At 33.2% G+C, this 25,783-nt stretch overlaps 1 protein-coding gene across 3 annotated transcripts in view; it reads left to right on the top strand.

Moving 5' to 3' along the window:
- The first annotated feature begins 18,352 nt into the window (after positions 1-18,352).
- The window catches only part of LOC129217608 (inactive pancreatic lipase-related protein 1-like), a 35,873-nt gene continuing 28,442 nt past the window's right edge, over positions 18,353-25,783 (top strand). For all 3 annotated transcript variants that reach the window (XM_054851934.1, XM_054851935.1, XM_054851936.1), the window contains exon 1: positions 18,353-18,489. In XM_054851934.1, the coding sequence (XP_054707909.1) occupies positions 18,435-18,489 (55 nt within the window). In that variant the 5' untranslated portion in view covers positions 18,353-18,434. The remainder of the gene's footprint in view (positions 18,490-25,783) is intronic.

The following is a 25,783-nucleotide window of genomic DNA, read 5'->3' on the forward strand; positions in this document are numbered from 1 at the left end:
TATATATATATATATATATATATATATATAAATATATATATATATTTATATATATATATATATATATATATATATATATATATATATATATATATATATATATATATATATATATATCTGAACAAGCGGCTGGTTCGATTAACCGATGGTTCAGTTAAGCGAATTCCACTGTATACTGTCTTTTGGGAGAGAGGGGGGCACTGGTTTCGCCACTGGTTAATATGAAAACTATTAGTTGAAAAGTGACGAGTTTCACAATTACATTCAGAGATCATTTTGCAGATCTAATTTAGCGATAGTGAAATAGACCTTTAGAGAACCGTATGCCCACCCTCATACAAAGAAAGACTGAAAGAAAATAGCTCGAAAAGGGACCAGGATGTGCCATTCAATTAGGTACAATCAAATATTTAAAATTGTACTAGTAAATCTTGTTTAGCTACGGGGAACCTGTAGAGCTCCTTACAGCAACTGCTTGTAAACTGCTTGTTCTCCTCAGTATTGTTGGTCCTTGGTAAAGAATTTTAAAAAATGAAAATGGGGACGGCAATAAACATAAGCAAATAAAAACTTCCTCACTGCACATGAAAACATTTTATTATTTGAGACAAATCAAAAACATGTTATTTCCATTTTTTTTCTAATGATTTTTGTGTATATATTTTTGGGGAAAATAATGGTTTATTTATTAATTTTTCTTTTAATTACAGACAACTCCAAAGTGGACATTTCTGGATATCACTGCGAGACAAAATACACAAGTGTTTGATCGCTACAGAATTGGCTACATTATTCATTTTCAAAATAAATTATAAATTGATTTTACCCGTGTAATTTACATCTAGTAGAATTAAATTTGTAACCGAATTATAATTTTCGAAATTGTTCGTAAATATGTGTAAATAAAAGCAAATGTTCACTTCCACAAAAATTGTACTTTTGTGTCTGCATCTTTGCATTTAATGAATACTTCACACTGTTTTGTAAAAATCATTAAGGCTACAGTGGATACTAAAATTGCTGAAAATTTAGTAAAAAATAAAAAAAATGTTTTTAGCCTTTTTTTAGTATTATATCAACCTATGTATTCAGAGCAACAAGTTTTTTTTTTTTTCTTTTTTTTCATTCCATGCATTATTTAGTGAATTATTGGTTAGCCTTGTTTTGCACCACAATATTTTTCGAATTATAATGAAATTTCGGAAACAATTTTGGATAATATCTAGTTATAGTTGTACGCATGAGTTTCACTAATGACGGTTATGTAAAATTAGAAATTCAACTCTTTTGTTGTTAAAATCACCGTATTTGCTGAAATTTTCACACAAATTCTCTTTTTCAGCCAGTTTTTATAAACTGTCTCACAAAACGTTATATGTAATGCGTACATTAATATAATTATGCCTAATGATTGAAAAACAAGTGGAAATTCAAAGTTTGGAAAAAAATTGTGACGTATGGAGCAATTTGAAACTTTAATTTTTCACTAAAATTTTTTATTTATAATTTCTGTTAAGTATTTTTATCTGCACCATTTTTTTTATTGTTTTTGATGTAATAAATATACAAGTACACAAAGTTTTAGGCATTGGGATCAATTATTGAAAAAAAAAAAAAAACACTTTTTTTATACACTGTAGCCTTAACACCTATTACTGGAAATAAGTCAAAAAAGGGGAATAAAACTATCATTGTATCGTAGTGTCCGTTCCGAAAGCAAAGACAAGCACTTGGGATGCATTCCATTTTAAAAGGAGACGTTATTGAGATTAGGCACTTTCCGCTCGCACGTGCTATTTCTGTCTTTCTCGACATTACTTTGGATGAACTGCTGAACACGTTATTTTTCACCTTTTACTTCAAGGTTTACCTCCCTATTTTGATAAAATCGGATCGACTCGACGCATGCGCAAATAAGAGGGATGTCTCAGCTAAGGAAAACAGACTGTACTTGAAATTTTATCACAAAATATAACATCATTGCGAACTAAAATAGCATGCTCACATTTTGAAAGTAACTCATCAGTAGATGCTTTGAACTTCTGAGTGAGAAATTCATTAAATGTTATTAATTAAAAGTAGAAAACAGTACAAAAATGTGATTTATGAGTCACAGGACTCGGCAATGAAATTTAGTTGGTAACTTCCACTTCAAATCCAACGAAGCTTCACTTATGCTCATAAGAGAAAAAAGACTTGAGTGTATGGGTATCATGTGAAATGTTTGTTTCTAAAAACTGCAAAATTCAAAGAAATACGTCTAGTTTAAAAATTAAGAATGAGCTATAGCTTTAAATTTTTCTTGAATGTACTAAGGGTGAGAAAAAAACATTACAAGGGCCAAAAAACCCCCTTTGGAGCATCCGAATGCAACCAAAAAGGAAGGTGCACAACTAGACCCCACAATATTTTTACTGTGAGCAATAAAATTTAATGATAGTTGGTACTGTGTAAAATATCTATTGAAGACGTAACAGTCTTTATTGTTTGACAGTATTGTGGAAGCAAGTTCTCAGTAAATTGGATATCAAATGGTGATGAAATAAGTTATGACCTCAGGTGAATATATGTTATTTAACAGATTACTGCAACTGGATATAATCTTCAGTTTATTGCTATTAAGAAACCTATGGTTTTGTAATCAAATTCGAAAGCTAGTCGTGTCAGTTACTTTGGTTCACAATTTGCATTTGGTAACTTTTTTTGCTACTATGTCAAGGAATTTCCGTAAAATTATTTTCATATGGTAAGTATATAAAATTTTGAATTTGAGACATTAAAATTTGTAATTCGTTTCTGAAATTGAATACTTCAAGAAAAAATTATTAACTATACAAATATATGTATATATACAGTTAACTCTCGATAACTCGAAGTCTCAAGGAATCGGCTAATGCGTTCGAGTTATTGGTAGTTCAAATTATGGGAAGTTTTTAATCAGTCTCAGGAGTTTGGAACCCGATGAAAAGTTCTAGATAAAAGAATATTCTATCCATAAGCTTCGAGTTATCGAGAGTGTACTGTATATATATATATATATATATTTTATACTTATTATACAATTTATATATATATATATATATATATTTTATATTTATTATACAATTTATATATATATATATATATATATATATATATATATATATATATATATATAAATTGAACTTGTTACAGTTAAGTAAAACTCGCATGCAACTGCTTTAAAATATTTTGATGAAAGTACTTAACATCACCCGTAATTGTAGCTGAGACGCACTTTTTGGTACCAAAAATGAAAATAAAAAGAAATTTTTCAATGATTTTTTCGTCAATAAATTTAAATGGTACAACTGAATGAAACCCGAAAGACACATACATATACAGTACAACCTCGTTTATCCAGACTAACTTGGATCTGAGGCAATCCGAATAAAATAGGTGATATAGGCAATAAGTAAAACACATTCGTAAAAAACGAAGACTTATTCTTTATTACAGCAAAGAAACGATGCTTTGTAACAACATTTTAATGTAATATTACTCGCAAACCCTTTTTATCATTTACAGTTCAGATGCAGTGGCGTCAGACTGACAAACGAAATGAGCTATGTTGTTTATTTTGATGACTATAATTTATCGCGCGATCTATCAGGAGGTTATTAATTAAATTAAAAATTAAATAATTTTAATTATTATTTAAGTATATATATAATTTTTTAACTCTATAAATCATATTCGGATAAACCGGAGGTCCGGATATGATTGGAAATAATAATTCTAGTTCATTTATCTGGCCTCCATTATTAAATGGAGGCCAGATAAATGAACTAGAATTACACATAAAGCCGTATATGTGAACATAACGAAGTGTTGAAATGCGAAATCCCAATCTTTCTAGAGTACAATTACTCCATCTCTCGAGGCAAGAGCTAATTATGTTAAAAAGTGTCAACCTTTAAGTAATTTCTGAAATGTGGAAACTTTTCGCCATGCAAAGTTTCACAAAACTTTGAAAAATCACAAAAACTACGATCTTTTAACTAATCTGTGTTGCGTCAAAGCAGTATCGGATTCTTTCACAAAAAACCTCAACGAAAAGTCTAACAAAATCGAAATGATTCAGTCTCAATAACGCAATTTTATACAAGAGATTTACAAACATGCACACATACAAATGTCTAAGAAAATATTTGTTCATTGCCAAAAACAATCAGTAAAGAAAAAACAATCTCGACGAAAAGTCGAACAAAATCAAACTGGTTTAGTCTCACTAATGCAATTTTATACAAGAGATTTACAAATATGCACACATGTCTAAGAAAATATTTGTTCAATGCCAAAAATCGGTATTTTCATTGTTAAACATTTCACTAAATTGCAACTCTCAAAACTTTACATTTGCATTATAAAAAGAACCTGAATGAACATCATTCAGAAAATGGAAATGATATATTTACTCCCCCCCTCCCTTTCAATCACCACTAAGGAAATTACAATATTCAATTTTGATGTTGATAAGTGTTTGCTTCAAAGAAGCTTAAGAAACGTTACAGTAAAGTTTTGTATTACTTTGCAGCATATATTTTCAAATATTAACACGTATAACAAGGAAGAGTTACTGATTTTGAGTATTAGCTTTTCTTAAGTAAGGTTTACGAATTCTTGGACAATCATACACTTAATAGTGTTGAACTTTGAGTTAAGATACTTAGAAACGTACAAATGTTTTTTAATGCTATTTCAATGATAATAATAAAGTGAAAGAAGCAATATAATATTTCCAGTAAATATTTCTTCTAAATGCGCAATGGAAAACATTTTAGTTTTAACGTCAAAATAATAAAATTATAGAAAACTATGCCCCCGATGCTTTCTACTTTTTTGTAACTCAAACGAAAGACAACATTTTATCCCCAGATCAGTAGAAACAGCACAAAAATCTAAAACCTCTGCTGTTAAACAATCTCATTGGAAAAAATTAAAATTTTAAACAAGGCATCTAAAATGATTTTTGATCTGGCTTCATATGCTGTTTCTGTATCAATAAAAGTCATTTTTACAGCTGTTAAGAAAAATGCGTATTCTGCCTTTTTCTGGACGAAGAAGTTAGAGTTTTATCCTGAAAGTCGATCAAAAATAGAACTTTCTAAAATATGTGCTGTTAATGGCAACGAATCAAAGATGCCTAAGGGAAGATTAGATTACTCCTAACTGGTCGTCATAATTATGTAATTACGAAAAAGCTAGTGAGATTACAATTTAAAACAAACTTTTTCCACAGAAATTCCAAACTGATGACAATTGATTTTAATATGTTATGAAGGAACTTTAATTCCATAATCATCTCGAGAGTCGTCATTCTTTTTATTACACTGAACACCCTGTAAACTTAATAATATGCACTTGGAGTAAAAATTGTCGGAATAATCAGAATGCAAAAAACCATCCCTACACTTAGAAATTCAAAATGCACATGTCTGTTCGTGGCTAAAATGATACAGCATTTGCAAATTAATTATATTAGCCTTCTCAGTAATAGAATTTATAAAATAAAGAACATAAAATGTTATCACGTATACCCAGGAACGGTTACTGATTTTGAGTATTGACTTTTTTAAGTTAGGTTTACAAATTCTTCGACAGTTATACACTTGATAATGTTGAACTTTGAGTTTATACAACTCAAAAATGTACAGTTTTTTTTTAAATATTATTTCAATGGTAATAAAAAATAAGAAGCAACATCATTTTTCCAGTAAAATGTTTTTCTAAATGTATAATTGAAATGAAGATGTACTAAGTAAAACAATTTTTTTTCTAAATCGTTCTTGGATATTTTATAATACTTCCCAATATTCAGACCATATCAGTTACTAAAAACAAAATATTTAAAAGCAGCATTTATTAAGTATGTATGAGCAGAAGTGAACTTCTACATTAAAGTAACATAATTAGTTAAAGGAAAATATTTTATTTACATGGCGTGATAACACCTGTAGAGTTCCTGTAAGATTTCTGTCTAGTTTTTAGGAATTTGAAATATGCATGTTCAACATTTAGGTGTCATTACATGTCAAAATATTAATCAAGAAATATCAATTTAAACAGAAAGTTATTTGAATTCGTAACTGAAAGATTAAACATTCAATAATTGACATTCATGAACCTTTTTGAATTGTTTTTCAATTAGAACCATCAGTTCAATTGGTTTCATATTAATGTATTCGAATCACTTTTGAGTTTAAGTACTAAATAACACGAAAAGTCTAATAATTACAGACCAAAGATACAAAAATGTATTTTCTGAAGATTGAGCAACATGTCTTTTTTTATCGATATTAAAACATGCTTCACTAAAAACAAAATGTAGCTGTCTGCCAAGTTTCCATTTATACATTAATGTTATGCCTCTATATTAAATATTTATATACAAAGTAAAAGTCCTAAAATATACAGCTATTTATCAAAACAAGAAACAATCACAATTAAATAAAACATATGCTGTGGTACAATGCGTCATAACAATTCATATTAAAGTCTGATCGTTTTCGTCAGTGTCCCTCATATCTATGAAAACTTGATACAAAGCAACAAAAAAAAAGTTTGAAAAAACAATTTTTACTTACGTGTGCAATTGGAAGACACGTTCTACCTCTAAACCATCACTAAAAATCTTACGTCACTCAGAAAAAGGAAGAATAATACAACTAATTTATTTTAAGCGCATCGCTTATCTATTTAGCCACAATAGTTACTGAAAAATTGTCAGGATCTCTTCAGTGCAAACTTGTGTACCGAATCTCTTAGGATACGGTTATAAGTTCTCTTAAAATATCACCAAAGCTACTATTCCTATTCCTATTCAGAGTCACAACTGACTACAACTGTATTTATGTCGAGGACTGCATACTAAGTGCCTTGCCTCCATTATTTTTTTATACCGATAGATGGCAGCACCATCACCGGATCGAACAGTTAATGAGAATTTAGAACTAGTCCAGGAGCTAATAGCTACCTGGTGCTAGCACCCCCAGAGGTATCGTTTTACTGGGATGACATTTAGACCACGAGCATATTTAACGTCGCCCAGTCCCCTTTAATGACGACGGTGGGTCTTCGACCATCGAGGTTCGAACCCAGGACCCTACGGCCCCCAAATCCGACACTCTACTGATCGGGCTACCACGGCCCAACAAAGCTACGTTTGGAAACACGCCGCGGTAGCATTGATGCCACCGCAAGCGTTCGGAAACGGAATCAGCTGATTTTTGGTGCCACCGACCAGCGTTCGAAAATGCTTGCGGTGACTCTCTAACGGTCCACCAGGTTGCAAGAGCTGCCACCACAACCTCGACGTGGTTAGAGAGATCACGTGGCATTTTTTGGCCAATCCGATCATGTTTCAAGTTTGACACTCTCTGTAATTGGAGTGGCGTGTGCTGCTGCTCTATAACTACCGTGCTGTAATCACCAGTGTTCGGAAGCACAGCTGTTCTACCGGCATCACGAGTAAAATTCCAGTGATGTCATAGCTATGGTCTGACCAAGCGTGCTGATCAACCGGGGAGGTGTTTCCGAACATAGCCCAACAGAAGACGGTGTACTGAAAATATCACAGAGTTAGGCTGCGTTCGGAAACAGTCTAACGACCATTTTATCACGGACGTAAACATCTTCCAACCATATCCTAGAAGGCTTCCAACCGAGTGGTCAGAAGAAAAAGCTCCAACAGCTGCCTTCGTGCAGTGTAGATAATCGCGGGTTTGACTTCGATTTCGCGACTTATTTCCTTCCTCCAGTTTTTTCTTTTTCTGAAGTTTTATTTTTAGAAATCCTTTTCTGGTCATTTAAAAGTAATATTACGTAATAGTCTCAGTTATTTTGCTTACGTGTTGAGGGCAGTTACGATTCTTTCGAAAACAGGCACTGGTCGAACCGGTGCCAACGCAAACGGTCGAAACGGCAGATCCTAAAAGTAAACACTTGGGGACCCGTTTCCAAAGGCTTGCGGTGGTACCTATGCGACCGGTGAATGTTTCCGAATGCAACGTATGCTCTTTGTGTGTGTGTTCTTTGTGTTTCATTTTTCAAGGAACTTGCAACAATAAAGCAGGGAAGCTACATCCGGAGCAAGGGAAGGAGTCGAACTTGCCGCTTCTAGTTTGCCAATCAATCGCTTAAACGATTGATGTATTTCTGTGCGTGTTGTTTACGACTTTTAGCATTAAGAGTACGAAAGAAGATTTGTCTACTGCTTACCCTCTTTAGAGCAAAATAAGCCATATGTGATGTAATGTCACAGACAGAGATCTGACAATGCACTGTTGAAAAGCTCTCAACTCAAAACACAAAACAGGACTAGGTAAGAACTAAAGGTAAAACATTATAATATTTTCATTCGCATATTTCGTATCATCGTTTTTATTTTATTTAGTTACTGTTTTATACGTGTCACAGGGAATAAGTTAAACGGATGTTTAATGTTAAATCGTAAAACATTCTGGGTTTTATGTTGCTCTATTTAATTAGATTTGATTAGATTCAAGCCGTTTCATTTTGGGATTCTTTTTTTCACAGCGAACTCTAAAGGACGCTAATAAAACGCGATCAAAAAATGTGATGCATTAAAAAAAGGTATAAAATTGTTCGTGCTTCTCTTGTTGAATGAGCTGATACGAGTGCTTTGAAAAACTAATAGCAATGCATACTGTTTTTAAGTAGAATTCCATCAGACCCAAGATATGTTGTATAATAATGTTTAAGTACGACAGGTTTGCTGCAATTTGATGAAGATATAAGTAATAGTTGCTTTCGAAGAAGACAAATTTATTCAAAACGAAGATTACAACGCAGATTACAACTAAGCCCAATGAATACATACAAAATATAGAAGACAAATTATTGTATTTTTTGTATATATTCATTGGACTTAGTTGTAATCTGCGTAAAAAATCCTTTATTCGCTAAGTTATTTATGTTTGCAATATGCTTTTGCAATAGTTGAGAAGTTACAACTTCTAAAATGCAATAATGATTCTTGTCAGTTCAATACCAATTATTTGCAAACACTTTTTCAAAGTGTAAAACGGTACTTGCGATTGCCTGATCAGCTAAATTTGCTTTTTTAAAGTTCTTAGACACTATGAAATTATCTTCACTGTCAAACCCCTATGTTTTTTATAAAATCATTTTTCATACAACAACTCATTATACGATATTTAATAATATTTCAGAAATTGTAATAACAGTTTTAAAATACACGAAACGAGATTTTCATTAGGATATTTACCAATCGATGTAGTTCTACTTCAAATTTAGAAAATAGTTTTGTGGGTCCCCACCGGACAAATTAATTTCAAATTTGCACCACATATTTATTAGGTCAAACCATTCAGAACAAACCACAGTTGCATTGGTCAAACTGCAGTTGCATTGACGCACTTTCAAAAGGATACAGCTAAACATTTGGATTTGTTGTGTATTGATACGAGTGACACTACATCAGTTATTTCCTTCAATGGAATGGTTTAAAGGGTAACCCAGTTTAAAGGTAACCCAATTATGGTTTCAACTAAGAAAATTTACGTGTCGTAATATACAGGGTGTCCGAAAACTCCCTGACACATTTAAAAAAATTATAGAAATGCAATAAATTGTCGTATGAATGTGCAGTTTGCCCCATAATACTTTGCAAGTTCAAGAGTTTTTTTTTTTTTTTTTTTATAACACCATAAAAAATTGTAATAATAAAAGACCTAGTGCTGCACTTTCACGGTGAGGTATCGAAATACGTTTCGTACTTTGTATTTTACACAAAAAAAGGTTGACATTGTTGTGCATGTTTAAGCATTTAATAGTTCTGAAGTTACTGTTTGTAAGTTATTTTTGAGGTTGTTGAAAGTTTTCTTCATACATTGCTATTATAGCAGTGTATGAAGAGCAAACATAAAGAAATGTGAAACATATCTACACGGCTGTAGTATTTATTATTAAATATTTATGACTAAATATTTATTATTCCATTTTTTACAATGTCATAAAAAAAGCTCTTGATCTTGTAAAGTATTATGGGGCAAACTGCAAATTCATAAGACAATTTATTGCTTTTCTATGATTTTTTTAAAATGTGTCAAGGAATTTTCGAACACCCTGTGATTTAAAATCAAAACACTATATATATCTCCTTCCCCTGGAAAATTTTCCAATGACGGCCTGAGGAAAAGGTGTTCCTCTCAATTCATCTGAAGCTGCATTATTTTGTCCTAATTTTTTGAATGAATCAACTTTTACGTTTCTAACCATAGTAATCTAAAATAAAAACTGTTCTGAAATATATAAAACTTTACAACCACCCGTGGTACATGAAACTGAAATAAAAGTTAATGAATGAGGAAAAAGGTCATGGCCACAACAGAATACAGCGATTGTAACAAAGCTTTAAACATCCCCTTGAGAAATCGACTCCCTCAAGGTTAAATATCGTCTTTCTCAGATAATGGCTACATTGACTTCCTCTTTTCAGAAATTAGTCAAGATATTGACCCAAGGATTATGATGATAATTTCATGCTTGCAAATTTTAAGCTTAGTAATTTTTTGCTCAGTTATCCGTGCTTTTGAGTTTTTTTTACGAGTGAGTTTGAAATCGGGCAAGCGTCAGTTGATATATTCCTGCAAGTAAAACGAGAAGATGGCTGATTTTTAAGGAATCGTTTACATGTTTTCCTCTTTGTAATAAGGCTGGCACAATACGTTACTCACTGTTATTGTAGTATTCTGTTTTTCTTTAAGAAATGATATAAGATACATTTTACTTGATAGGAACACTAAACAAAAAAAAAAATTTATGTGTCTAAAAACACTTTTTACAAATAACATTTTTTGATGATGTTTAGACATTTAAAAAACAAACGAAAAAACAAAAAAAAAATGAATTCTTCACTATGCTGCTAAAACTTTAAACTTAAATTTTTGATTGAGAAATGTCTCTTTAAACCTTGCACAGAGTGGCTCCACCTTAAACAACGCTTGTCCTTTATGGTAAAAAAAAATCTGTAGTAAAAGGTCTCTGTAGCGCTCCTAACAAATATCTTTTTTTTTAAGCATAAAAGAACGCACAAAGGACTTTTATCGTAAAACCAATATTAATTCAAATTCTAATAATTTGACTTGTGCGTATCAATGTCCAGGTGGATATTTTGAGCTATGAGGAATTCTATTACTAAAGTATTGATAAAAAAATCCTAATAAGCCCAAAGTTAATGAAAAAGACGTATTTAGTAGTTTTTTCCCAACTTAACTATATTAGAGCTAACAACCGATTCCATGATGTTTACATCTATGCTTGTGAGGAAATAACATTTAAGAGAAACGACTAATTTTTACGTGAATTTGTAAGTAAGAGACATAATAATTTGATTTTTGAGTGTTTTTATGGCACTCAGAGGTGCCACATACGATCGGGAAAAAATTAATGCAACAAACACTTGAGCAATTGAAAGAGTTTTTATTATTGAAACTTAATGATTATTTTCGTATAAAATTGTTTCATCAAACAAAATACCGAACATGTGACGAAGGTTTAATAAGCACTACACATGAATAATAACATTTTTCAATTCTTAGGAAATTTGTTGCCAAACACTTACTTATACTACTAGTTTCTTTAATTTCACCGTACAATTTTCTGATTGCCTTTTCAGTCGGCAGAGCAGTATCGGCAGAGGTATTAGACGTTTGAAGTAAATTTCCTTCCGCTCCAAACTCAAATCCAAAGGTGTGGAAGCTTAGATAACTTGTTGCGCCATCTTTCTGTGTGGGAAACTAGTTATGGAAGATCTTTGTTAGGGACAACGATAGTTTGTATAAACTAGGTTCTTCTTGACTGTAGAACATGCCTATCGTAGCACTGAAGCGCGTATGCTACATAAGCAATTAGTCATCCATAAGTGTGTGCAGTACATGCTTTCGTTGCATTATTTATTATAACACAAAATTACTTTCATGTTATTTTACCTTCAGCGAAATTATTTGCAATACAGCCTAAATAACCTGAAAGTAATAATTTACAACGCTATCAAATTAACCATTTTTATTAGCAAGAATTTTTTTTTTCCTAACATGATATCATCTGCTAAAAATAAATTTGAAGGGAAGCTTTTACTTGCCCTTGAGACCTTGAGAGAATCCCAAAGCGACCTTGTATGTTCTTGTATTTGAAATGAGTGGTTTTATTTATTAATTGTTTTGATTTTAATATTTTATTAATTTCTTGCAATATGCCGACGCACCTGTTATACCATCTAGTGACTGCAGTTTCGTCTTTGTTGTAAACTCACCAGAATATATTGTAGATAACAACCGATCTGAAGGCAGATGTCATATCAATGAAGCTAAGAGTGCCAGTAAACTGGTAGCTTTGGTAAAATTAGCACACTAGCGAATGTCCACAGCAATGGTAAGGTTACACTGAAAAACTGAAGGCAAATCATTGTTATAAAACAATAAGTTTTTACACCTTTAAGCCAAGGGTAAGTCAGAGCTACATGCAATATACCGACTGCCCAGCTATGCCACCCAGAGACTTGACATGGCATCTGCTTCCAGCTCGGTTATTGTCTATTTCAGTCTGATGCGTTCATAAAAAATTCAGTAAGCAAACAAATGCAAAACATTAGCAGTAAACTTCCGCTTATCCGCGAGTCAATAAACAAAGAAGGAACATGTATTTTCGCCTTAAAAGGCAAAAACCAATGGCGGTTTTTTTTGTCGAAAAATTATAAATTTAAATTCAGTTGTTATTTATTTATTTATTTTGCTTTCTTCACCGTATATGCACTTATTTTATCTTGAAGTTAAATTACGTTGTGCAAAAATGCAAAATATATTTATTCTATTGTATTTTCACTGTTTGAAGAAAGTATTATGAATCAATGCAGCTAAATTTTTCATGAATTGCAATTTTTACCGTATTTCTCCCTCCCTTTAGCCTTTTTGCGGTTTATACGCAATTTTCATTATCTGCGGCACTTGTCCCACCCAATTCCGCGGATAAACGGGACTTTACTGTGTAAAAAGTCCCCAGAAAATCCGTGAAAAAGGGATGTTTACGTCTGTTGATAACAACGTCTGAATCTAGATCTAAATTTAAATATTGAGTCAAAAACTTTCTACTCGTTGACGGGGAATTTTACTCTATCTCTTTTTTCTATAAACCTGATTGTTACACATGCGTCCCTTGACACAACTTTTATTTTCAATGCCGAGCAACACAGCTAGTAAAAGAATAAAAAAATGCTATTGATTAACTATGATGACCTATTGATTGAATTTCGCAAAAGCAAGGATTCGCTACAAACGCCCAAGACGAATTTTTGCCGTTATCAGGGTCATTGTGAATCCTGCATGTTGTCGTGTATTCTGTCGTTTGCAGGTAAAGGGCAGTAATTGCAATTTTTTCATTTTTTGGCATTTTTGTCATCTAGTGCAGTGCTTCTCAACCTTTTTTACTTTTGCGGCACACTTAAGAAATTTCTAGATCAACGGGGCACACTGAAGTTAATTTCGCAATGGTAATACAGAAATGTTTATCATTCACTGGTAAAATGACGGGGAAGGAGGGGAGATGGACTTTTTTCATATAAATAAAACAATTATAACAAACGTAGTGTATTTAAATTTATTTAGAAAGCAGAAATATTTCGAATGTATTGAGCTTGATAATGCACAACAAAACTATAAGTTATTTACAGAAAATTATGCTTCATATGTTTCAAAGCATTTCTGTCAAACATGTCATTAAAGTGCACACTGCAGTTAAACGATTTATCAAATAATGTTTTAAGAAAGAAGCAAGCTAGAAATTAAAACCAAGCACTTAACTTCCGTTTGACACTAATTTTCGAAGTTTGATGTTCAGCTCTATGCTGGAAAGAGCTACACGAAAATCTTGATCCAGGCTCTTTAGAGATGATCACTTGCTGTTTTTTTTTTTTTTTTAATATATATAAGTGCGAAGGCCGAGAGGCTAAGTTCGCAAATATATGTAGTTGAAAATGGTAGCAGCACATCAATAACAAGACAAGAGATAGTGGGATACTAATTTTTAACCAGAAACCAAAATTCGTCCAGAGGCACTTCGCTCAAATTAAGTTTAAGAGTACGGTCGCTCTTGAGGTCCATCAATTTTTCTCGCGCCTTGATTGCTTTTTTCGAACTGATGCATCCGCAGATGAAGAGAATCGATCGCGAATCCAGTCATACTGTTCCATGTTACTATTCTTGAAATGGTGCTCAAACTTGTCCTGAAGTATGACTGAATGTTCTGCCACCACATTCAGCAGCTTTTCTTCCATACCATTTTCTTCACATACCATGTTGACGGTCCGTTTGAACATGTTCAATGAGCCACGAACTACTTCTTCTCTCCACAGCTGAATTTTTGATTTGAACCCATTTGGCTTGTCCATACATGTAACCCCAATTCTTTCCTTGTCTTAGAATTTTCCGATTCGATTTGTTAAGGTTTTCAAAAAATGTCAGCCATGTGCGCTAGTTTTGTGAGCCAATATTTGTCTTGCAACAAACTGGCGTACTTGCATTTCGTGTTTTACTTCCTTTTACAAAAAAGGAAGTATTGTATTCGCAAAAAAAAAAAAAAAAAAAAAAAATCACTCAAAAATCGTCTTTAATTTCCATTCTTCTCACCCCCGAATGAATGTTGAGTTTTTTTTTTTTTTTTTTGACCCGACCACACGTGGATGTATGCCTAGGAACGTACAGACGCCCGAAATATCCATTTTGACGACCCTTGAGTTAATTACAACGAATTTTCTCGTGACGTCCGTATGTACATATGTATGTGTGTATCTATCTCGCATTACTCGAAAACGGCAGTTCCTAGAATGTTGAAATTTGGTACGTAGACTCCTAGTGGGGCCTAGTTGTGCACCTTCCCTTTTGGTTGCATTCGGATGTTTGTAAGGGGGTCTTTTGCCCCTTTTTTGGGGGAAATCTTTGTTGATTTCGATGTAAACTCAAGTAGTGTTGTAATTTATTGGACACTTGGCGATATATCGCCAATCTTTTCATCGCCAAATTTTGTCGCCAACTCGGCGATTTTTTTTTTAATTTTAAATCTGGTTTCAATTTGATCACTGTGACAGATTTAGAGAGTTAACTATTGAATCACATTAAAATTCCCAATAATTTTTTCTGAAGATGTCTCCGCTTTACTTCAAAATAAAATAGGGACGAGCTTTGATGATATACCAATGATTTTGGGAAATTAGGGGTTTAGGAAAACTAAAAATTCCTACTTTTAGTTGTTTTTACTTATTCCTTGAAAAAGTTTTAAAGATCATTCAAGATATCTAAATACTGAGCTAGCAAAGCTGGTACATAGGAAAATAAATTAAAATATTCATTTAGAGTTTAATTTATTTTTCAATTAAATCAAACTGAAAGAATTTTTTTTTTTAAATTTGCGAACGGTAAAAAATCAATAGTGATTGCAGGTTCCCTGTCGAAGTTAAATTGACTTTAAACAAGTACAATCGAGGCAGTGAGAAGAAAAAAAAATGTAGGTACCCATATTTAAAATGTGGAGATAACAAGTAACGTAAAAGAAATTCTCCTCTGTTCAAGAACAAGAAATGTCACAAGTAGCTCTGGTGTGCGCTGTCTTACAAAAAAATCCAGAAAAACGAGCTGATGTGTGCATCACATGACTTCCTTTTACACCAATTGAATGTTATTTCTCCTTTATTATTTACTACCAAATAGATATTTCGGGTGTCTATACGTTCTTAGGCACATATCCACATGTAGTAGGGTTGAAAAAAAAAAAAAAAACTTAACATTCATTCGGGGGGGGGGGGGTGAGCACAATAGAAATTAAGGCCTTTTTTTGGGTCAAAATTTTTTCGAGAATACAATGCTTCCTTTACTATGTAAAAGGAAGTAAAACTCAATGAGACTCTATCTATTAACTAAATCTTAAACGCGTTTTCATGGAACTTTAAAAAGTCCACTTATATCCCTTTTGTTCTCACTCTATCAATTGGTGTTGCATCACCAACCAATATTTTCAAACGAGCTGATGTGTGCATCACATGACTTCCTTTTACTCCAATTTAATGTCATTTCCACATTTTTGGCAATTTTAATGTGATTCAATTCTTTACTCTCTAAATATCACCAACAGTGGACAAAGTGAAACCAAATTTAAAAAAAAAATCGCCAAATTTGTCGCCAAGTTGGCGACAAAACTTGGCGACCAAAAGACTGGCGATATACAGTGAAACCTGTGTAAGTTGACCACTCGCGGTGCAGTACTTTGGTGGTCAACTTAGACAGGTGGTCAACTTATAAAGGGCGGTAATGATTTTTTTATTTTTTGTCATTTCTTGCACAATATATTCATTTTTTGAGTAATTCCCCCTTATTCTTTCTATTCAACTCACTTTCATTGTTTAACATTATTGAAAGTGAAATTTAATATTTTTTATTTAACCATAATTAAAAATACTAATCAAATAATTTTGTTATTTTTTCTTTATTTTTGACTATATTAGACACTGTAATTTTAGAAATTCGATATGTGCCGGCTAATTTTCTCTGGCTTTCTCCATTTTCAATTAATTTTAATATAATATTGCATACTTTTTATTAATCTCAAGTTCAACTAACTTTCTTTTTCAAGCCTTTTTTGTACAACTTATAGCACAAAGTGCAATAAGCGCGACTCTCCCAGTTCATAAAGGCAAAAATAAAATGTCCTATCTCTTAATCCCTTGCACCAGAAACATGTAACTTTACTCATTAGCAGGCTCAGATCTGCGTGAGAGCAGTGCGAGGGGCCCGCGTCCTTAAAGGGGCTAACGGCCCTAGAAATTGAAGAAAAAATAGAAAAAAAACTAGCTTATTCACTTTACAAATAGACACTGCTGGCCACTAAGGAGGGTCCCTACATATTTTGTTGCCAGGGTGGCCCAAAATATATAGATCTGAGCCTGCTCTTTTTAGCACAATTCCTGTGTTGCCACAACATATTGCAACTGAAAGAAAAGACTTAGAACTTTTCTAGTGACAACTATTTTCATTGAACAGAGTACAAAAAGCTATCTCAAATAGAACAACAAATGAAAAACAAGTTTGGAGAATAAAGAACAGCATAAGTTTTATGCTGCTGTTTAGTTAATAAAATGCTAGTCTGTCATCAAAGCATTAAAAACATTTTTGGAAAGCTATCATAAAAAAATAATAATAATAATAAATAAATAAAAATAAAATAAATAATAATAATAACAATGATTAATAAATAAATAATAAAATAAAATAATTTGCTGAAGAAAGTTTTAAAAAATAAACCAAGTGGTCAACTTACAAAGGGCTTTTTACATTACTCCAAACCAAATTTGGCGTACATTAGTGGTCAAGATAGACAGGTGGTCAAGATAGAAAGGTGGTCAAGTTACGGAGGTTTTCCTTCATTTTATGAGATAGGACTAATTCCGTTCCTGACAAAAGCGGTCAACATAGACAGGTGGTCAACTTACAAGGGTGGTCAACTTTACAGGTTTTACTGTATCGCCAAGTGTCCGACAAATTATAACACCACTTGAGTTTACATCGAAATTAACAATGTTTTCCCCACAAAAAGGCGCAAAAGACCCCCTTAGGAACATCCGAATGCAACCAAAAGAGAAGGTGCGCAACAAGACCCCACTAGGAGTCTACGTGCCAAATTTCAACTTTCTAGGACATACCGTTTTTGAGTTATGCGAGATACATACACACATACACACATACATACGTACATACGGACGTCACGAGAAAATTCGTTGTTATTACTCGGGGTTCGTCAAAATGGATATTTTGGATGTCTCTACGTTTCTAGGCATATATCCACGTGTGGTTGGGTCGAAAAAAAAAACTCAACGTTAATTCGGGGGTGAGCAAAATGGAAATTAAGGCCGAATTTTGAGTGAAAATTTTTTTGCGAATACAATACTTCCTTTTTTGGAAAAGGAAGTAAAAAGAAAAAACACAGAATAGATAGAACAGCAGGGAATGAACTCAAATAATATAAGCACTGTTAAGATCCAGAATGCACTTTATCAAAATGTTATATAAGTATTCACTCCATTTAGTAAAACCTTCCATATTATCGTACATCTCAATTCATGCATGAGTTACATTAACTTATCGTATTTTCAACTGCTCACCTGCTTCCAGGATTCTGTTTGATATTCATTAGTTGAAAAACCTTTCCTTTATTCGCCAGAAACGAGAACTTCATGCGTGATTTGAACATTAAAAACATGTTTTGAAAGGAAAATTACTTTCAACAAAAATTTGCTCTTGTTTAATTTCTACTAGACACTGAACATTGTTCTAAGTCACCTGACTTGTGTAAAAAAATCTACTTCCAGCTTAGAAGTCTCAAATTACAAAATGGCGCGGATTACATATTTCACTTTGATCTTTTTCATGTTAAAAGAAATAAAAGGTAAGATGTAAATTTTTAATGCTTACGCTATTGACAAAAATATTGATATCATATTTAATATTAATTCCTATCGATTATCAAGCATTGATTATGATATTCATATTGATACAGAAGAGTCTGATTTGCAATTGGAACTTCTTGAGAGAATGCGCAAGCACTGTTTTTGTACTCCATTATTAAGTATTTTTTTTTAGTGAATATTATTCTTTGATTTAACAGTGTACTGATTACCATTTTGTGCTCCATTACTAGGTAATATTTATAGTAAATATCATTCTTTGATTTACCAGTGTACTGATTACCATTTTTGTGCTCCATTAATTAATTTTTTTATTGAATATTATTCTTTGATTTAACAATGTACTGATTACCACTTTTGTGCTCCATTACTAAGTAATTTTTTTAATGAATATAATTCTTTGATTTAATAGTGTACTGATTACCATTTTTGCGCTCCATTACTTAGTAATTGTTTAGTGAACATTACTCTTTGATTTAACAGTGTACTGATTAGCATTTTTGTACTCCATTACTAAGTAATTTTTTTAGTGAATATAATTCTTTGATTTAACAGTGTACTGATTACCATTTTTGTGCTCTATTACTTAGTAATTGTTTAGTGAATATTATTCTTTGATTTAACAATGTACTGATTACCATTTTTTGTGCTCTATTACTTAGTAATTTTTTAGTGAATATTATTTTTGTATTTAACGGTGTACTGATTACGTCTTGATGCTCAACCGATCCAAATGAAGTTTCCATATTTTTCTACATATGTTTCTAACATAAAATGGTGACGAAATTGTTCAAGACAATGTATCCTCTCTTTGAATGTTTGTTATTGCCACAAATTTTTTTTTTACCTTTTGCCACATGTGACGGCTTAAAATAAGGACTGATGTCAGACGAAACTTTAAGTAAAGAAAATTCATTGGCAAGTTACAGTAGAGAAGTAGAAATAAAAAAATACAAAAACATTTAGACATTAGTTTGTGCATTTAGAAATATACAAATAAAACTCTCAATTATTTGTTTTAAGACAGACAAGCATGTTAATGATAACTTTTAAGATCAGTACGATCATGAGAGGAAGAAAAGTTACTGAAATATTTCTAGATTTTGGCACATTCATAATGAAGATGATCATGACCGGCGAAATGAATTTAGTTAGTGGTGCCAAGCAAAATTTTCATACGACTACCAAAACCTCCCATGGTTTGGGGTCAAAATGTCGCCACCAAAATGTCGCGGGATAAAATGTCGCGGCCAAAATGTCGCCGGTCCAAAATGTCGCCGGTCCAAAATGTCGCTTGTCCAAAATGTCGCCGATCTAAAATGTCGCCGATCCAAAATGTCGCCAGCCCAAAATGTCGCCGGGCCGAAATGTCGCCGGGCCGAAATGTCGCCGGTCCAAAATGTCGCCTGTCCAAAATGTCGCCGGGCCAAAATGTCGCCGATCCAAAATGTCGCCGGGCCGAAATGTCGCCGGTCCAAAATGTCGCCGGGCCAAAATGTCGCTGGGCCAAAATGTCGCCTGTCCAAAATGTCGCCGGGCCAAAATGTCGCCTGTCCAAAATGTCGCCGGGCCAAAATGTCGTAGAACCAAAATTCGCTCATTCAGTTGGTAAGAAAAATGCAAATGTACAAAAATGCTGTTTAACACCAAATTTGCAGAATTAATGATTACTGCCTTTAATGAATGTCTTCGTTAAAAATGGGACTGAACTAACTGAGTTTCTTGATGAATTCTAAAAAGATTATTCCGTTTTGATTCGCAACTCTCGGCTGTTTTTCAGCAAACAAATAGAATACAAGTGTTACGTTATCTTATTTCTTGTGACTCGCTATCTACCAACTGTAAAACGTTCTGACGGCGTTCAGTTCTGACGTTCGATAAATTTTTTAAAACTTTTCTTCAAGAATAGTGTGCGTTTGTATGTGACCGATTTTTTGGGGCCATTCTACGTCAAAACCTGTGGTAAGAATTCGAACGATACCCGCAAATACCCATATATGATTTAGGGCTGCGTGGTTGTTTTGCGTCAATTCGTTCAAGATAGTGGAGTAACTGAACGTTTTCATCGATATGCGTGACTGTCATTGCTCAAAAAATGATGAACGGAATCAAATAAAATGTTAGGAAGCAGCAGGGGGACAGATTTTGGGGCCAATAACACCAGAGGGTGGAGCAATCGAATGTTTTTTTTTTCCTTTCTTTTTTTTTTATCTGTGACTGATATATCTCAAAAAGTAATACAGTAGACCCTCGTTTTCAGCAGGTTTATTTTACGCGGTTTCGATTATACGCGGTTGAAGATTTGACACCTTTATTTTATTTACGCAGATGAGTTTCGGTTTTACGCTGATGCGGCAATGCAAACAGGTAACATTTTCCTCTCTTTCAAAACCCAAGCTCCTATAGATTGCAGATTACTCGTAACTAACTGCATTGTGGCGTGCTAATAATCGAACTTGGGTCCTTGGAGACATTTTATGCGATTGGTTCCAGAGCTTTTTCCATTATAGAAGTAAAGTGATTAAACTCACACAGTTCAGAACTCACTGGAAGAAGAGCTTTTAGGAGTGACAAAGGAGGTCAAAACCAACGAGGATACCGACTCCGGTGACACACAACCAAAAACGCTCACATTGAAAATTTTGAACCATTCGTAGACAATAGAAATAATCTTTTTTCTGATTTGTTAGTAAAGGAAGATTTTATCTAGGAAATGACGCAAGTGGTCATGGATGCGTTAATGCTCAGCAAAGAATTAGAGGAAAAATTCTTAATGACTACCAAAAGACTATCATAGCCAGCTCTTCTTCATAAACAGAACACGAAATTAGTTTGTTTTCTTTATGCATATTATGCATAAAAATCGATATAAGTACACATTAAACTTTTCATACAATTAGTCATCACTAGAATGAAGTATTTTTTTATCTACGGAACCTAATCCCTATTTTGAACCCATTCCCTATTTTTGATATTAGGTCTCAATTTACGCGGTTTCGATTTACGCAGCATTTCCGTGGAACATAACACCCGCGTAAAACGAGGGTCTACTGTACAAGGGTTAAGACAAAATTTGGTCTACAGGTATATCTTAAAGGGCGAGTTGCTCATTTATTTTTGGCTTCAGTCATCCCAAAAGGATGGATCACCGAATATTTTTAATCGTTTTATGTGACTGCTATATCTCAAGAAGTAATGCGAGGATTCATACAAAAATGTAGTATGCAAGTGAAATTAAACGAAAACAAGCCTTATTTTCGTTCTAAGTTGAGTTTCGTAATCGTTTACGTGAGTCAGTGTAATTAAATAAACAATGAAAAATATACTGAATATAAATATGAGAGGTTGAGCAAGATATCAATAAAATCTAAATTAGCCGTGTATTCCTCTCATTTTTGTAGCACTTTAACTAGCGTGGGTGTTAAATAAAAACTGAGTTTGCATTCTTATACAATTTGCGTAGTAAAAATTCAATAATTAAAACAGCATTTTTTTCTGAGAGGGGAAAACTTATTTGTTTATTATTATTATTATCAGTATTCTTTTCTTTCTGAATTACCAAGCTATATTGAGCTAGAACTATTACTTTTTGAAACTCATTTTAAAAATAAGTCTAGGTCAAAATTGATCTGAATAATCTCATTGATATCAGTTATTTCACCCTACATTGTGAAATTTTTTCTTTTCTATTTAAAATTGGAAAATGTGATTCAGCTGACAAGCGCTACTTCGCAAGCATGAAAGTATCCTCTTGAAAACCTCTAATAAAATAGCTGTTCTGAAATTGTCCCCCTTGATGTTCTATCGAATATATAAATTTCATGAATGTTGAGAATTGAAAATATTTGTCATCGCGTAGAGTCGTTTTTAAAAATCTGAGTGAAAGACACCTGTTTTAGCAATTACGGGTTTCATTGATTTCAAAAGATTTGACGGTGAAGATTTCGACGTAATTTCAGAATTTTACTCATAAGACAGAGTTTCCACGGCAATAATCTGTCATCTCTGTTAAACATTTGTTTTACTGTCCCAAAATCCCGGTCGCAAAGGACATACAAATGTCCTCTCAGAGGAAGGTCTCGAGCAGTCTTGTTAAACTTCTTCAGTTTCATTTCCAGAAAAAGTCTCAGAACAGTTTTGATCTTACTTTAACCAACGTATATCTCACTGAAAACGTACGGTTTTTTTTTTTTTTTTTTTTTTTTTTTTTTTTTTTTTTTTTTTTTACAGTTCTTAGGGTGATGTTAAAAAATCTATGAGAAAATTAAATTTCATTAAGATACCTTTCTACTTGATTTCCACCCTGGCCCGTGATTTCGAATTTTTCTAGTGAAAGGAGAGAGGGAGGATAACGGGCATATAACCAATGCAAATTTCATAGGATTGCTATAAAAAGCACTTCCACTTGTATGTATAAAAAAAATTCAAAGTCGGGGGCCATTCCGCCTGATCCCCTAAATTACTGACTTGTCGCTAAGGTAATAATATGCTAGAGTGAAGGAGTTATTTGTTTTTACTTCATTACGCCAAAAAATACAAACCGCCTATTCTCTTGCCATATTCACATAGCGCCTCACTATTCTTTCATTCGCCTTTAGAACAGTTTAGTTTTACTTCCATACAAATTTTTTGTCTGAATCCTTGCGTTACATCTTGATCCTTTGCTTTACATCTTGAGTATTATTATTAATCAGATTAAACGAGAAAGAGAAATCCGTTGCAGCAGCCTTTCGCATGTTTACGTTCTTAATAGTATACAGAAAAACGTATGTTTTTCTGAAAACTATTAATTTTCTGGAATTAATCTGATGCTTACGAATTAAGACAGGAGAAAACGTTTGGAATTTTTGAAGGAACTTACTTTGAAAGGCAATTAATATTCTTTCGCAACTTTTATGCTGAAAAGCATCGACGTACATTTAAATTTTTCGTACCAATTGAACTAGCGAATTTTGGGCCGGCGACATTTTGGACTGGCGACATTTTGAACCGGCGATATTTTGGACTGGCGACATTTTGAACCGGCGATATTTTGGACTGGCGACATTTTGGGCCGGCGACATTGTGGACTGGCGACATTTTGGACTGGCGACATTTTGGACTGGCGACATTTTGGACTGGCGACATTTTGGGCCGGCGACATTTTGGGACGGCGACATTTTGGGACGGCGACATTTTGGACCGGCGACATATTGGACCGGCGACATTTTGGGACGGCGACATTTTGGGACGGCGACATTTTGGGACGGCGACATTTTGGACCGGCGACATTTTGGCCGCGACATTTTGGCCCGCGACATTTTGGTCGCGACATTTTGGGCGTATACCAAATCCCATACGCCCTTCCACTTTTCTCTGTATTTGACCCTGATGATATTTTTCTGCGGTGGCATAATTTGTAGAATGTTTGCAGCACCAAACCAGCTACAGTCGATGAGTTAGAAGCAACCATTGAGAAGGAATGTGCCCAAATACAAATTGAAGTGATCAGAAAAGTTTTGGGTTTCATTAGTCAGTGCATAAGCAGTACCTGGACCACGATTTCAACAATTCAAACACCCGTTAAGTGGCTAATTCTTAACTTTGGCAAACTTAACTTTTATCTTTAATACTTTTCTGTATCACACTATTGTTATTTACAATGTGTGTCTTTTTCTATGTACACTGTGTAGTCATTTATAATATAGGTAATTTTTTTATTAGTTTACGCACAACTACGTTACAACAGTCAAAGTTAATGCAATGATTTATGAAGGTGAAATCTATTCGATCATTCTGGTTAATTATATGTGACTAGTCACTTATGATTAAAAAAAGTGGCAAATCACCAATCTGAGTTAGTTCGTAATAGTAAGTTACAATGTGTAACCAAATTTAACGACAAAGAATCATCGAAAACATAATTGTGCTTGTTTCTTTGATGAATATAACCAAGCTGTGTTTAAGCAAATGAATCAAACCTAATAATATTTTGTTATTAAAACAATACTTGCGGATTTAATTTATTAATTACAATGGAAAAAACTAATTTTTCTGCTTAAAACAGGAATGTGTTTGTAACTTCCAAGTTACACAGATTTCAAAGTGCAATTGAAGCCCTCCCCCCCCCCCCAATTTAAATACCATTACAATCCTAACAAATTTTTAACACAATTATAATCCTTTCTTCACGCGATGATGTCCACGCTGTTTCTCCGACACTTAAAATCTCCCCCAAGACCCCTGTTTTCAAAGTTTCAATCTTACCTATTGATATATTTAGAGGGTGCTGATACTTTAAGTTTCTACGAAGCGAGGGTTAAACCCACGCGATTGGGAACGATTCCATTGTTGGCAGACAAGGAGAAAGCTTAATGATGCAAAATGCTTAACTGTTGCCAGTTTCTATTTGTGAAATAAAATGCTTTTATATCATTTTAGTGTAAAAGAAAGATTTTTAAAAATATTTTCAATTTTCACTCCTGATTCTGATTTAGAAACTAGAAAATTTAACTAGTTGTAAGTAAATGGTTTTTCGTTCTTTAAATGTCCTTTGAAATAATTATGTTGAACATCAATTTTTAATAAGTGATTCTCAAATTTAAATTGGACACTACTTGAAATTTCAATAACTTGAATGCCAAAATAACATACATAGTTACAAGATATTTATCGTTTGCAAATGAAACTAATCTTTGAAACTAATTTTTGTTTTATATTGATTATCTGCTAGTAAAAAGTATTTATCGTTTGCTAATGAAAACATTCAAATGAACTTTATATTTATCGTCTGCCATCAAAGATATTCCACAATGATAAGCAAAAAGTGGGAGAGGAGAAAAAGCTACAATTTATTCAACATGGCACATAAAAAAGCAAAAATACAAGATCGTTTCGATTTTTCAAGTAACTTAAATAACTCCAATCAATAAAGAGGTGTTTTTTCTTCCAGTCGTTGTACAAATAAAAGATGCCAAATGTGTTGGGACAATAGTGTCGAAGTCTGAAATTTAAACGGAAACGCCATTACATTTCTGGGGCTGAACTAGCTACTTTGGACCCTCGTTGCAGCCAAACAACGGCCTATGCTGTCAAATAGCTTTATCTGAGCTTATATCTAGAAGGGATGGACTTACATCTAGAATTTTGTCCAAATTTGTGAGCCTCAAGATCGTGCCGTTTGGTCGTCAGTACTTTTCCGGCGTTGACCAGCATGCGAAAACAGCTCTCTTTTCAAAAATTCTAATCTAATTAAGAAACTATTTCGGCAAGTTGACTTTTTTATGACTACAAATA

This window comes from Uloborus diversus, chromosome 2 (genome assembly GCF_026930045.1).
Source record: "Uloborus diversus isolate 005 chromosome 2, Udiv.v.3.1, whole genome shotgun sequence".
NCBI lineage: Eukaryota > Metazoa > Arthropoda > Arachnida > Araneae > Uloboridae > Uloborus > Uloborus diversus.